This window comes from Jaculus jaculus, chromosome 12 (assembly GCF_020740685.1).
Source record: "Jaculus jaculus isolate mJacJac1 chromosome 12, mJacJac1.mat.Y.cur, whole genome shotgun sequence".
NCBI classification, from domain to species: Eukaryota; Metazoa; Chordata; class Mammalia; order Rodentia; family Dipodidae; genus Jaculus; species Jaculus jaculus.
Window position 1 is genome coordinate 56,134,378 of NC_059113.1, and position 12,754 is coordinate 56,147,131.

Sequence of the window (12,754 nt, forward strand, 5' to 3'; positions counted from 1 at the left end):
TGTAAGCCAGATGTACATAGTGGTGCACGCGTCTGGAGTTAGTTTGTAGTGGTGTGGCTAGAGGCCCTGGCACACCCATCCTCCCTCCCTCCCTCCCGCCCTGTCTCTAATAAATAAGTAAAAATAAATCTTTAAAAAATGATTTAAAAAATTGATAAAAAACAGAATTGCAAAAGCACTAAGGACAGGTACATATGGTACCCAAGCAGCAGCTGCATGATGTGGCCAAGGCAAAACCTACCTATAGGAAAGTTGCTGAAAGCATTTATTGGTGATGGCCCTTTTTGCAGCTCTGGTGTAGTGTGGGGCATAACATTGTCCAGGAAAGACTTCATGGCTGGCTGATGGAGTGACTGCTGCTGTGATGGCGGAGTCTGCTGCTTTACCAACAGGCTTGGGTCAAGTTGACGAGACTGTTGCATCATTTGCTGCTGCACACTAAGAGGTCGACCCTTCAAACAAACAATATGGGAAGAAATGTTGAACAGAAACCTATACAGTCTTCATCTTTGCGTTCATTTCCTTTTCCACAGGAAGCTGAATCATCTCAATGCAACAATATGACTTGAGCAAACAGCCAATCTAAATCAATACTTCAATGTTTTTCAATAAAATCCTGTTCGGATGAAGGGATTTCAAGTCTTCAGCTACAATGGAAATGACATATGTTGGCTTCATTCAAACAAAGGACAGTACAGCAAATGGAAGGAGCTCACCTACCTGCTGGTCTTGCTGTTGCCGGCCACCAGAAGGCACGCTTCTCTGACTCTGTGCCCTTTGCTGTTGCGCTAACAATCGCTGCAAGGAGATGGGAAAGGATGTCACTGTCACAATGTTAAAAATTAATATGCTTCAAAACATGACTATGACAAGTAGACCCAAGAAGACATGCAATACCTGCAAGTCTCACCTCATCTAAAAAAGCCTCTTTAGCCATGTGGCAGAGTCTTCAGCTCAACCAAACTTTCAAATTCTGTGGGTTGGAACTCATAGGGATGTGTTCAGCTGCACTTCCTAGCCTTAAATTTAAACTTTCTGCTTTCCCTACCATGCTGACCATCCCAGACTTGGCTGGGCCTCCCCTCACAGCATCTGCATTTTGAGATAACACTCATCATGTGTGTTCACTGTCTGTGTTCTCTGACAGACCCTGTCAGCTGTATGCAGGCCATGACCATGCTTGTTCTGTTTACTGCGGGGCCTTCTAATGAGTCCACCCTCAATAAAGACTTACCTGTAACTGGGAGATCTGAGAAAGCTGGTTTAGTTGGGATAGCTGGTTAAGCATGGCTACCTGTTGAGGGCCAAAGAGCGGATTCAGGCCACCGTTGTTTGGTGCATACTTCAGCAATGAAACTGGAACCTTTGGATCACAATGGTAAGTTAAGAATGTTTAACTCAAACTAGCTGGGTATTGTGTTTTCTAATTATCAACAGAGCAATTAAAGTAGTGAGTTGTTCCTTGAGGAATTACAATCTTTTAAACTGTGTTTTCTTACTAAGATACAGTTCACACACACTTTTTATTAGAGTAAGTCAAAGCGACAAAAGATGAATCCTAAACCAGCCAATTTTATTTTGCTGTTGCCCTCCTTAAGTGATTTAAAGAATATTCTAGAATTGAATCATCTTTAACTAATATTCTTCAACCCTGTTAACAAACTTTTCTAACAGCGGCTAATCAGAACTTGCTGCATCTCAAAAAATAAAAGCCGGGCGTGGTGGGACCTTTAATCCCAGCACTTGGGAGGCAGAGAGGATCACCATGAGTCCAAGGCCACCTTGAGACTATATAGTGAATTCCAGGTCAGCCTGAGCCAGAGTGAGAACCTACCTCAAAAAAAAAAAAAAAATGAATAAATATTATGATGCCATTCTGGTCATCTCACTCAAACACTAAATTATTCAAGATTCTTCTCTAGGTAGTGGAGGAAAGGACAGAGACATTTCCTTACCTGAGGGGAGAGTAATGGAGGAGGCACTTGAGCACGGAGATTAGGCTGAGATGAACTAAGAGGTTGTGCTGGAGGCTGCTGCATGCCCCGGGGTTGTGCTGCTGTGTTTCCAACACCAAACATACTGGGATTGCCATTCTAGGAAAGCAAGCAACAAAACAACATGGCCAATCTTTAGGGATAAACATCTCCGAACCATATAGTATTACTGCATTAAACATAGTAACTACACATAACAGAGATTTTATTGCCAATACAAATCATTCAACAGAGAACCTAAAGTACATGTCTTGACTTACCTGTCTAACAGAATTCAAGTTTTGCATACCCAGCCCTGCTATGGAGCCCAGGGCCTGGTTAGGTAGTGCACTATTTGAAGGGGGAAGCTTCATGCTCTGACTGGACATAAACTGCATGTTTTGGGATTCATCTGCTACAATGCCATCCTGATTGGACAGACAGAAAGATGCGCAACACCAGCCAAGCAAACAAGTGGAAGGGAGAAATCATTGCAGGAACAGAGATGTCACATGACATTCCAGCGACAACAGGAAACAGGTAGAAAACAGAAGAGATCAGATTAGTGTTAATTCTGGAGTACATTAAAAAGAGCCAAACATAATTTGTGGGATTAAGAAGAAAATAAAAACAATCTCTATGCTAAACTGAGACATAAGTAGAACAATGAACTACTAATTCATTAATAAGAAATGGCACTGAATTATACTTTTATATTATATATAATTTTCTAGAATACTGCATCTATTAGTCACAGAGATAAAAGGAAAATCAAACAAACAACAACAACAAAAACAAAACAAAACAAAACCACCAAGGTCTTACCTTATCAAAATAAGGATTGCGCTCCATGGAAGACTCTTTGGAAATCTGTGGCCGAGAGCCAGGGCCTTTCCCGACCGTTCGATTGTAATCACCAATATTTAGGCTATGTTTATCTATCTCCATTCGCTTGTCTTGTAACATTCCTAACAAATGTGGACATTATACGTTAGCAGTAGGAAGACAACCTAGCTTATTTTAGGTAAACTGGTATAGAAAGCGGAATGCTCAGTTTCCAAACTGAAATGATTTCTGTTTAGAAAAATACACCAGGCATTTATAAGATTTGTATTCCTTACAGGTGAAGTTGGGTTTGAGCGGATACTATTACCTTATGAATCAATTTAGTTGAAAGTGGACTGGTCAACAAAAACTAGCTAATAATTTCATTTTAAAAAGTCATCGTAAGCAATACAAGACACCTGCTTAAAATAACTTCCATTAACAAATAAGAAAATACCACCACATACCTTGACAAACCACTACAGAGTAGGTGCTTAGTACATGTCAAGTGCCACTCTAAGTGATTCACATATGCTATTTTTGCTATAATAATCCCTGTGGAGCATGAGCAGCCTGGGAAGCTGGCGAGTAGACAGGGCACCATCATGCCTCTCTAAATCATCATGCCTCTCTAAAGGCCTGCTCTGTCTATTACTCTTCTCATTCTGACTACTACAATAAATATGACCTCTCTCTCAGAAACTTGTGAAAATTCTCTCTACTGGATACCGCCAACCTCTACCATCATCCATTCTCAACAATTCTTGTGAAGGTGGGCATTCTCTTCACACACTGGGCCAGGTGATGGATAGACACATCTTCTGGATACAGGTCTTTCTTGTCTATAAACTTTCTGCCATCCATGGTCTCAGAATGCCTTCTCTACTGCCAAAGCACATTTCAAAGTATAGTGTGAGGCCAAGGGATCTTTCCTAGAGAAGGATGTACAGTAATGGGCTCAGATTGTGAATTACCTCCTCTTACTATGCAAGCTATCCACCATCTGAAGGTTGATAGCCAACTGGGTAGAGAGGTTTACTGACGACTCAGCTATAATGCCAGTTGGCAAATGACATCCTCGAGGGATGGGCTTGTCTTTTAGGAAGATGAAGTCTGTAGGGCTAAACACAAACTGCAATTCACAGGTCTAGGAGTGATCAGGAGTGCCTTCCTCATCATGATTCCAAATAGGCTATGTCCAGAATTCTTGTTCCTGTTGCAACAACTCTGTTGGTTTGGAGTTTGGTCCTTGAGAAAGGTGATTTTCACCAAGACACATCTGGTCATACTAACCTTGCCACATGGACGTCCTGTGTTCTCAATAACATGGAATGTCTGTGGGCTTTGACTACCAAGGGAAAGCTGGTGTGGGGCACAGAGTGAAGGCAGAGGGCAGCCCAGGAGATTTTTGGAGTTGTTTTTAGTGCTGCCCTAACAGTAAAGAGTCATGATAAACTACAACAACAAAAAACAGGTAAGAGGCAGGGGAGATGGCTCAGCAGTTAAAGGTGCTTGCTTGCAAAGCCTGCTGGCTGGGGTTCAACTCCCCAATACCCATGTAAAGCCAGATGCACAAAGTGGCACAGCACCTGCAGTTCATTTGCAATGGCAGAAGGCCCTGGTGTGGTGTGCCTATTTTCTCATTCTCTCTTTCCCTCTTTGCAAATAAATAAAATATTTTCAAACAAAACAAAACAAAATAGAGCTATGAAGGGCAGAGATCTCTAGAGATACAGGTTTGGATCATCCCACCAGTTAAAAAACCCAAAGCATTTAAATCTCTACTTGAGAGTGGGGAATTAAGGAACAGAAGTTGAAGGAGGAAGCCAGTGACACCAGGGAAGAGTCATGACAAATGCATAACATAGGAAGTTACAGGTTTAACAGACATAGCCTGACAACCTGACAGCTGGAACTTTAGATAAGATGCTCAAGAGGTTGTAGATGTTGAAGCACTTGGATCACAGGTTACTAGTAGTCTATGAAAATACTCCGATGGGGCTGGAGAGGTGGCTTAGCGGTTAAGCGCTTGCCTGTGAAGCCTAAGGACCCTGGTTCGAGGCTCGATTCCCCAGGTCCCACATTAGCCAGATGCACAAGGGGGCCCATTCTCCCTCCCTCTCTCTTTCTCTCTCCCCCCCTCTTTCTCTCTCTCTCTCTCTGTCACTCTCAAATAAATAAAAATTTAAAAAAAAAAAAAGAAAAGAAAATACTCTGATGTCCAAAAAGCACTGACAATTCAAATGCTTCTGGTACCAAGTGATTTGGATAGGGCATAGTTAGCCGGCAGTGGTTTCACTATGTTACCTACTTACTGTTAAATGTATATAACCATTTGTATGAGCCAATCATTTCCTTTCTTCTTTCTCACTTTTACTTTATTCAAAAGTTATTTAAGGGCTAGAGAGATGGCTCTGTGATTGAAGGCACTTGCTTACAAAGCTTAAAACTCTGGGCTGGATTCCCCAGTACCCAAGTAAAGCCAGATGCATCTGGAGTACATTTGCAGTGGCAAGAGGCCCTGGCATACCCATACACTTTGTCAGTCTGTCTCTTTCAAATAAATAAATATTTCTTTTTAAATGGGGCTGGAGAGATGGCTTAGCGGTTAAGGCACTTGCCTGCATAGCCAAAGGACCCAGGCTCGATTGCCCAGGACACACATAATCCAGATGCACAGGGTGGCGCATGCATCTGGAATTCATTTTCAGTGGCTGGAGATCCTGGTGTGCCCATTCCCTCTACCTGCTTCTTTCTCACTCTCAAATAAAGAAAAATAAAATATTTTTTAAGAGCTAATTGGGAGGGGACTTCCAGCCAAGATGGCGACCGCCTAGCAGCGCTATAAATCCCGGGGAAAGAAAGATGTGGATCCTAAGGAGAGAGCCACCCCATCATACCTCAAAAGGGCCCCGACTGAAACTAAGGAAAATTGGCGAAACAAGCAAGGGTGCTGTTTTCCTGATGAACTGGATACCAGCACAAGGGGAAAGGAGACCAACACAGAGAAAAATCAACGCCTACCAAATCAGAGAGCCAGAGCCTCAGAGGCCCCCAACACCTAATCACTGAAGCAGACCAAAAATGAACCCAACATGGCTCAGGGAAATTTTGCAGAAGAGGGGGCGGAAAGAATGTCAGAGCCACATGTTGGGTCAGGATATGCAGAGACATTTATTGTACCAATAATTGTAGGCTAACTCCACAATGCATAACCCATATACCTCAATAAGGAGGGGCCAATGGGGAGGGGGTAGGTCACGGATGAGCCTAATAATGGTACCAAACTGCCTGTATTTGCTGAATAGAAACCAATAATAAGAATATATATATATTTTTTATTTTATATATATATATATATATATATATATATATATATATATATATATATATATATATATATATATTGCTACTTGGCCGGGTGTGGTGGCACATGTCTTTAATCCCAGCACTTGGGAGGCAGAGGTAGGTGGATCACCATGAGTTCAAAGCCACCCTCAGACTACATAGTTCCAGGTCAGCCTGGACTAGAGTGAGACCCTACCTTGAAAAACAAAAAAACAAACAAACAAAAAAAGCTAATTGAAGCTGGGTATGGTGGCACACACCTTTAGTCCCAGTCTCAAGAGGCTAAGGTAGGAAGATCAATGTGATTTTTGAGGCCAGCCTATCAGCCTTGGCAAAAGTAAGAGTCCCAGCCTTCAATGTGGGGGGAGGAGGGAGCACAAAAAATGTGCTCAAGTTACCTTTGTAATTTATCTCAATTTGAGGGTAATTTATATAGCCATGGTGATACCATAACTTTTGGGATTGTATACCTCATCTTCCTCATTTATAAGAAAAAGCTGTATGAGGTTAGGAAGATGGCTCAGCAGGTAAAGGTATCTGCTTGCAAAGCCTGCTGGCCTGGGTTAAATGTGACCAGTTCCCACATACAGCCATATACACAAAGTACAACATGCATCCAGAGTTCACTTATAGTAAAGCCAGGCATGCCCATGCTCTATCCCTCCCTCTCTCTCTCCCCTTAAAAATAAATAAAAATTTAGGGGGCTAAAGAGATTTCTTAGTGGTTAAAGGCACTTGCTTACAACATCTGATGGCCCAGATTTGATTCCCCAGTACCTATGTAAAGCCAGATGCACAAGGTGACATATGCATCTGGAGTTTGTTTACAGTGTCAGCAGGCCCTGGCACACCCCTGCCTGCAAATCCTAGGGACCTAAGTTTGATTCTCCAATAACCTAAGACAGATGCACAAGATAGTACATGCATCTGGACTTTGTCTGCAGTGGCTAGAGGCCCTGGTGTGTCCATTCTCCTATCTGCCTCTAGCTCTCCAGTACATATATTTAAAATAAAATAAAAACAATGTAGGGTTTTGCCACTGTATCAAATTTAAATGCACACAGAAGAGTGGATATGGAAAGTGAATAGTCAAAGGGCTGGGGTGAACTATAGTGATTACTGACTTTATTACCTCTCAATTACAAAATTAATGTTGGCTGCTCAGTGGGGAAAACAATGTACATATTTTCCCCTTTGCTAGCTGGCACTGGAATTTAGGGAGTCTATAGAGTGAGGGTAGCAGAGGCACTGGTGTGTTCTGTCCTGTAGCCTAGTCACTTCTTTACACCAGGCCCTTATAAGCAAGGCTCACTCCATCAGAAGCCAGCAGGTGCCAACAGCATCCTTTTGTCATTGCATAACAGTGTGCTTGCACTAAAACACTTCTATGAATGGGTGTACTGCTATCTGAAAGGGTGGACCTTATGAAATTATGCTAAGGTGGCTCCACAGCATGTCTACCACCTGTGAGCCACAGCCATGCCTAGGAATCTGGAGCTCAGCCTGGGGTTGGGGTGCTTCTCCTTGGATATGTCATCTCAGCCCCAAGTTTACTAACTTCTCTTATGTCAGCTATGCACATACTCTTTTAGAGTTCCTTTACCTTTTACTACTCAATCCTTACGACTCTCCTTGTTAATTCTTTATACTAATCTTTCTCTATACACCATATCCTCTCTCCTGACTGAACTAATCTATTAAGCTACCCAGGCAAGGAAGCTGAGTCACATTTTCACACTGTCCATAACAAATTGGCTAACAATAATTACCAACTTTGGTTGAGTCTCTAATCCTACAACACCACAGGATCAGATTCTTTTGTTTTTTTTTTTTTTTTTGGGGGGGGGGGTTCACGGTAGGGTCTCACACTGGTCCAGGCTGACCTGGAATTAACTATGTAGTCTCAGGGTGGCCTCGAACTCAAGGCAACCCTCCTACCTCAGCCTCCCGAGTGATGGAATTAAAGGCATGTGCCACCACGCCTGGCAGGATTAGATTCTTTGCAGTTACTTTCTCAGTTTGCGGTACTGAAAATATAAACTAGTTCCTGCAGCATGGCATGGCCATCTTTAGTATCTCCTGGATTGTCCTCTGATGCCAACATTTTCTGTCCTAAGATATTTTCAGTCCATGCCCAAGACCATTTTTTAAAATTAACTTCCAAATCAGGTAATTCCTGCTTAAAATTCTTGCTTAAAACTGGGAAGAGGTCTAAAGAAAAGGGGAAGAACAAGAGAGGAAAATAAGTATGGGGAGAGGAGACAAATAAGGCGGATTTCCTCTAGGGCCTATGGTTAATAACATATACATATAACAAATAACATATATATTTTTTAAAGAAAAAAAACAGAAGGGGGGATATTTTGGGGAGAAAGAACAACAGTGGGAAGATGGAGAAAACAAGGGAGAATAATGAGAAAGAAATATCAACAAAGTACAATGATATAAATGTATAAAATGTCATAATTTTATATATTAGCTTAAAAACGCAAAATATTAAACAAAACTATTTCCAAAATAAAATTCAAACCCTTAAGTTCCTTAGAATCTAGTGCCTACCTAGTTTCCTAGCATGTTCATGTCAGAATGACTTTCCATTTCTGACCAGGGTTCCCTGATAGGGACAACTAAACCCCTTCTCCCTGAGTTCCTCTCTCCTGACAGGGTTTCAAGACAACAGACTTCCATTATGATTATTCAAGATGTATACATCAACTCACTTAACCACAGCATGTTCATGAAGTGGATGCCCAGGAATCTGCAGTCAGGAGCCAGGACTGCTCTCCAGCTCTGGCCAGGGCTCTTTTGGTGAGAGCATGTCATGTATATACTTGATTTTCAGTTATAAATAAATAAAATCTCAGACACATTTAATTTTCTCTCACCTCCAGAAAGGTCCATCTTATTGCTCTGTACATTTTCTTCCGGTGAGTCTCTCTGAAATAAGAAAAGGCAACATGTTAGTACAGTAGGAATGAAAACAAAAACTGAAGAACCTTTCTGTATTTCATTATCTGAAATTCAATGTGTCATAAAGCTTTATTTTTCATTGTGTTTTATTATAATACAGCTTTTATAAAGTGTACTCAAAGTTTTCAACTAAAACTGTGAACACTGAGGTTTAGTAGATTATTTTATGTAACTTCATCCTTAAGGATGCAAAGATGAAGAATAATTTAAAAAAAAAAAAACAGAAGGATGAAATTGGAAAAAATATGAATTGCCACTAAAAAGGAAGAGGGCTGCTGAAAAGAGACTTACCGAAAAGTTGATATTTGAAAACTGTTTAACAAAGGGATTTATCCATGCCTCTTCTTGCTTGTTTCCACCTTTCATCATTCCCTTTGTAAAATAAAGAGCAAAAAAGATGCCATGGCCGTTGCTATTTATCTGCATTTAGTGATGGACTAATAAAATTGCAAGACAATTCCCAACTCTCATTTTTTAGCCAATAATTTCTTTTTCAACCAACTCTTATCAGAGTTAACAATTAAAAAAAATAGCTTATTTGATTTTCAACTTCCTTTGCTCCAGTCCTCTGATATAGCTGTAATGCATAGAGAAATCTCTAAAGGCAAGCAGTCAGAAGGAAAAGTCAGAAGCAAAGGGCCTTATGCCCCCCCCCCACCAAAAAAAAAGGTCTCTGCAGACTGGAGAAATATCAGTTTCCAACTTTCAAATGGATTTTGTTCTCTAAAATTTATTATCATTTAGATTTCTGAAATTCTCATATGAAAGTAAACAAAGAGTAATCAGGTCAGTAAGTTACAGTCTTAAGAAACAATTTAACCCATAATTTAATGATGATATTTAATTATGAGAAAGTATTTAAAAATTCCAATTTGTGTTGCCAAAAACATGACACCTCCAGCAGCAGCAGATCCTCCTGCTCAAGGCTGACTGGGTTATATGGGCAGAACAGAAACTACGCAGAGACCTGAGGTGAGAACAAAGGGCTCCCGAGTACCAGCAGTCTGCAGAGAAGGAGGCTGGAGGCCTCAAGGACCTTGGCCTCATGTTAATGTGAGGACCACAGGACCATTCTCAGTGTGTAGCCTCAATTTTCCTTCCCATTGCTCCTACCTGTTCCTTCTGACTGTGAAACAGAACAGCTTTATAATCTTCCCCCCAAAGGCAGGTCTCTGAAGCAAGCACCTAACTCTCTTCAAGGACTCTCAAGTTGTCTTTGACTCCTTTTCCCCCTTTCAATCCCACCTCCTGACTCAATAGTTGGTAGGTTCTGTCCTTTCTATTCTGGAATGCCTTTCCACTTAACTCCTCTACTGTTTCTCCTTTCTATCTTGAACTGACACAGAAACATCCTGACCTCTCCTCTGCTCAATTTAGATTTCATACCAATATTAGACAGCTCTCTCTCTCTTTTTAAGCCTCTGATGGTGCCTCTACTCCATACTTAATAAAGTTCAAAGTCCAGGTACTGGAAACATTAACAATGTGTTCTTACTCTAACTTTACAACCAGAACACCTGTCACTTCTTTCTAAAAACCCCACACCCTATTTATGTCAGGTTACTATTTTCCTTTGCACATCCCACCCGAGGCATCTTCCAAATGCCAGCTGACAACACTCTCCTATGCCCCACATGAGACTGAGCTCCTAGAAGGTGTAGCTCTTAAATGTATCCAAATCCCCAGCACCAAGCACAGTACCTGGCACACAGCAGAAGCTAAATAAATGTTTGCAGTTGCTTTCTAAAGATTTTTACTAGTAGAAACAAAGGAGAAAGAGTAAAAAGGCTACACACCCTTTCCCTTCTCCTTTTTTTGCCACTCAGACCCTGTAAGGAAAGACAAAGTCACAAAACAGCATGGTCCAGTGGGAAGAACACAGGGTTTTGTACTGGAAGACCTAAACTTGAGTCCTTACTCTATCACTGACTAGTGATGCAACTTTTGGGCAAGTCACCACCTCTTCCAGTCTCAAATTCCTCATCCACATGCTACCTTAGGAGGTTATGAGGATTAAATGATTTATGTAAAACATGTAAAAGCACTTCATAAGCTACACAGCAAGGCACTGATAGGCAAATCTAGCCAAATAAAAAAATTATAAAATGAAAATGACAGGTCCCAGATTTCAAATCCCAGGATTAAATAGGTGTCTTTGGCAGTCACCTAGACTTTTAAGCTTCCTCATAAAGTAACCCACAAATAAGGTGAGGAGGGCATTTTTCAGTCATTCGGGACATAGTACCCATTTTGAGATACAAGTCTACCACCAGCCCCAAATAATCACCTCTCAAAAACCAGTGGTTCCTAAACCTGACTCGGCATCAGAGATATTTGGAGAGCTGTTCCAAAATTTCAATGGATCCTGAGTACAGGAGACTATTGTTTGCTTGTTTGAAAGGTAGGGTCTCACTCTACCCAAGGCTGACCTGGAAGTCACTCTGTAATCCCAGGCTGGCTTTGAACTCACAGCAATTCTCCTATCTCAGCCTCCCAAGTGCTGGGAGATTAAAAATTATGCACCGCTATGCCTGGCCATGTACTTTAAACAAATGTAATATCTTCCATGTAAAGCCAGGTGTGGGAATAAAATCTGTCTATATATAAAACAAAATGCAACTCAGACCATTCCTAAGAATTTTTGTCACAGGATCTTTGTGATAAAGAAGGTACAAGGCTAGTGGGTGAGAATGGTGACTCTGGGTAAGAGGGAGTTGTGACTTCAGGTAGGTGAGGAGGTGGAGGTGGATGAAGTGGCAGCGGGATGAAGAGTCATGTGGAGATTTGCCCTTCTCTTCATCCTAACCACCATAGGCACCACCCAGGGCTGGGGCTGCCCCACGTAGCACTGGTGGAGTGGAGGAGGAGAGAGATCCCAAGCTGTAGCAGTGGGGAGAAAGGAAGTTCCTGTGGTCTCATGTTTTTCTAGGTGGCTGCCCAGACAAGAAGCTGTGCCTAAGTTGGGGACTGCCTGGACTATACTGACTGCCATAAATGGGCAGGTAGAAGAATGGTTTTCTGTGGGTAAACTACCTTTGGATTGAAAAGTTTCAAGGGTTTTGCCCTTGAAATGTTTACCTTCGATGACATTTTCTTGGTATATGGTGGCCAATTTAAGGATGAATTAAGCTCTTGAGATGAGTTACTATTCCACATTCCAATCTCTACATCCTCTTCTTCTTCCCAGCCAGTGGGGCGACCTCCAGGCAATGGCACATCATCACCACACCAGCCATCTTGCATAGATTTTGGCCCTGCTTGTAGATTTGTGACATGAAGAGAAACAGCCTTTAATGAAACAATTCTTTCTAGAGGTCAAGCACACATTAAAAGGCAGAGGCAGGGCAACCTAAGTAAAACAAAATACTTTTACTTCTCTTCCCAAATCTGCATAGTAGTAATGTACGTTTCATGAAGTTGCCGATTAGTAAGCTATTAAGGAACTGAGTTAAAAGTTCCATTAGGCTGGGGAGATGGCTTAGTGGTTAAAGCCACTTGCCTGCATAGCCAAAGGACCTAGGTTTGATTTCCCAGGACCCACTTAAGCCAGTTGTGGCACATGCATCTGCAGTAGCTAGAGGCCCTGGCACACTCATTCTCTCTCTCATAAATAAATACATAAGTGGTAAACCACATAC

General features: G+C 41.6%; 1 protein-coding gene across 8 annotated transcripts in view; it reads right to left on the reverse strand.

Annotated features, from left to right (window-relative positions):
* The window catches only part of Tnrc6a (trinucleotide repeat containing adaptor 6A), a 255,169-nt gene that overhangs the window by 26,172 nt on the left and 216,243 nt on the right, over positions 1 to 12,754 (reverse strand). For 4 of the 8 annotated variants that reach the window (XM_045130540.1, XM_045130534.1, XM_045130535.1 and 1 more), the window contains 10 exons: positions 12,195 to 12,373; positions 10,913 to 10,945; positions 9,408 to 9,488; positions 9,032 to 9,083; positions 2,799 to 2,941; positions 2,255 to 2,401; positions 1,956 to 2,093; positions 1,235 to 1,363; positions 721 to 798; positions 242 to 452 (listed from right to left, as the gene is read on the reverse strand). In XM_045130540.1, the coding sequence (XP_044986475.1) occupies positions 242 to 452; positions 721 to 798; positions 1,235 to 1,363; positions 1,956 to 2,093; positions 2,255 to 2,401; positions 2,799 to 2,941; positions 9,032 to 9,083; positions 9,408 to 9,488; positions 10,913 to 10,945; positions 12,195 to 12,373 (1,191 nt within the window). The remainder of the gene's footprint in view (positions 1 to 241; positions 453 to 720; positions 799 to 1,234; positions 1,364 to 1,955; positions 2,094 to 2,254; positions 2,402 to 2,798; positions 2,942 to 9,031; positions 9,084 to 9,407; positions 9,489 to 10,912; positions 10,946 to 12,194; positions 12,374 to 12,754) is intronic. The other 4 variants (XM_004670190.2, XM_045130536.1, XM_045130539.1 and 1 more) reach the window with 4 other exon arrangements.